This window comes from Bison bison, unplaced genomic scaffold, assembly GCF_000754665.1.
Source record: "Bison bison bison isolate TAMUID 2011002044 unplaced genomic scaffold, Bison_UMD1.0 scf7180017864516, whole genome shotgun sequence".
Lineage (NCBI taxonomy): Eukaryota > Metazoa > Chordata > Mammalia > Artiodactyla > Bovidae > Bison > Bison bison.
The window spans coordinates 3558176-3559405 of NW_011495069.1; the positions used below are offsets into that span (position 1 = coordinate 3558176).

A 1230-nucleotide genomic window follows, 5' to 3' on the forward strand; every position below is an offset into this window, starting at 1 on the left:
CCCTCGCCCTGGTCCCCCGGTCCCCTGCCCACTCCCTGGCTGGGGTGCTGCATACCCCGCTGCCCCCAGACCCCTCTGCTGGCAGCCGCCGGAAGGAGACCAGTGCGTTAACGTTCTGTGAGAGCTGATCCCGGCCGAAGGGTTCCCGTACTAGGCCAGGGGGGCCCCCGGGGCCGGGCACGGGCTTCAGGGGAGCGTCCCCCACAGGCTCCGGGCAGGGCTCGGGCCGCGCCCGCTCCTCCGGGTGCTGGAGGAGGTAAGCGAGCTGGAAGGAGCGGCAGAGCAGCAGGTGAAGGATCTGAACCTGGGGAGGGAGAGGGAGGCATGCTCAGCTGGGGGCCTCCTGGAGGGTCCCTGGGCATCAACCCATGGGCCAGGGGTGCCTGCAGCCCCCTGGCTTGAGGTGGTCTTCCCTATTCTTCCTGAGAAAACGAATACTTATCCCCCCAAACCTCACCACCATGCAGCCTCCCCTCCCATCTTCCTTGATTCATTTAACAAACAGGGAGCATCTACCTTGTTCCAGGCATCATGCTTGGAGCTGGGAATGCATGGGCTAAATGCACTGGTAGCCCTCAGTTACTAACCCCACCTATATCCTCTTAGAGGTATGGCTCAGAGTCCAGGCCCTGAAGTCGCAGGACCTGGGATCTGATCCTGGCTCTGTCAGATAGAAACTGTTGGGTGACCCCTGGGTACAACATGGCATCTCTGTGCCCCTGTAATGACATGGACCACAGGAAACCTCCCCCAGGAGAGGCCCTGCACATTCGATCCATCACACATGCATCATCCAGCCCCGACATGGAACTGTGAGCTCCAAAAGTTCAAGGGTCACGGCTCGGCCACCAGTCACCCCAGTAGCCACAAAGAGCTCGACACACGGGTGACGGCAGAGGCCTGCTGCCTGGAACCAAGCCCAGGCCCTGCTGCCCAAATGGCCAGCCGCCGCGGATCCACTGTTAACAGCGGTCACACTGACTTTTACGTTTAGGATCCACCCATCCATCCTCTCTCCCCACAGGGGCAAGCAACAGAACAGTTCAAGACCCGGACCCAGCCTCTGCGCTCAAAGAGTTCCAGTGACTGCAGTGAGGGGCAGACAGATGGCAGAGTGCGGTTCAGGTCACAGGATGGCAGAAGGCCGGGTGGTCTGGAGGATTCAAGGTGGCTGAGCCCCAAAGGGCAAGCTGGAATTTGCCAGGGTGAGGGGGAGGGGCATGGAGGCAG

General features: G+C 61.4%; 1 protein-coding gene across 1 annotated transcript in view; it reads right to left on the reverse strand.

The window, feature by feature from the left end:
- The window catches only part of SH2D5 (SH2 domain containing 5), a 6242-nt gene that overhangs the window by 2955 nt on the left and 2057 nt on the right, over positions 1-1230 (reverse strand). Inside the window, exon 4 of the mRNA XM_010829970.1 lies at positions 56-304. Within this exon, the coding sequence (XP_010828272.1) occupies positions 56-304 (249 nt within the window). The remainder of the gene's footprint in view (positions 1-55; positions 305-1230) is intronic.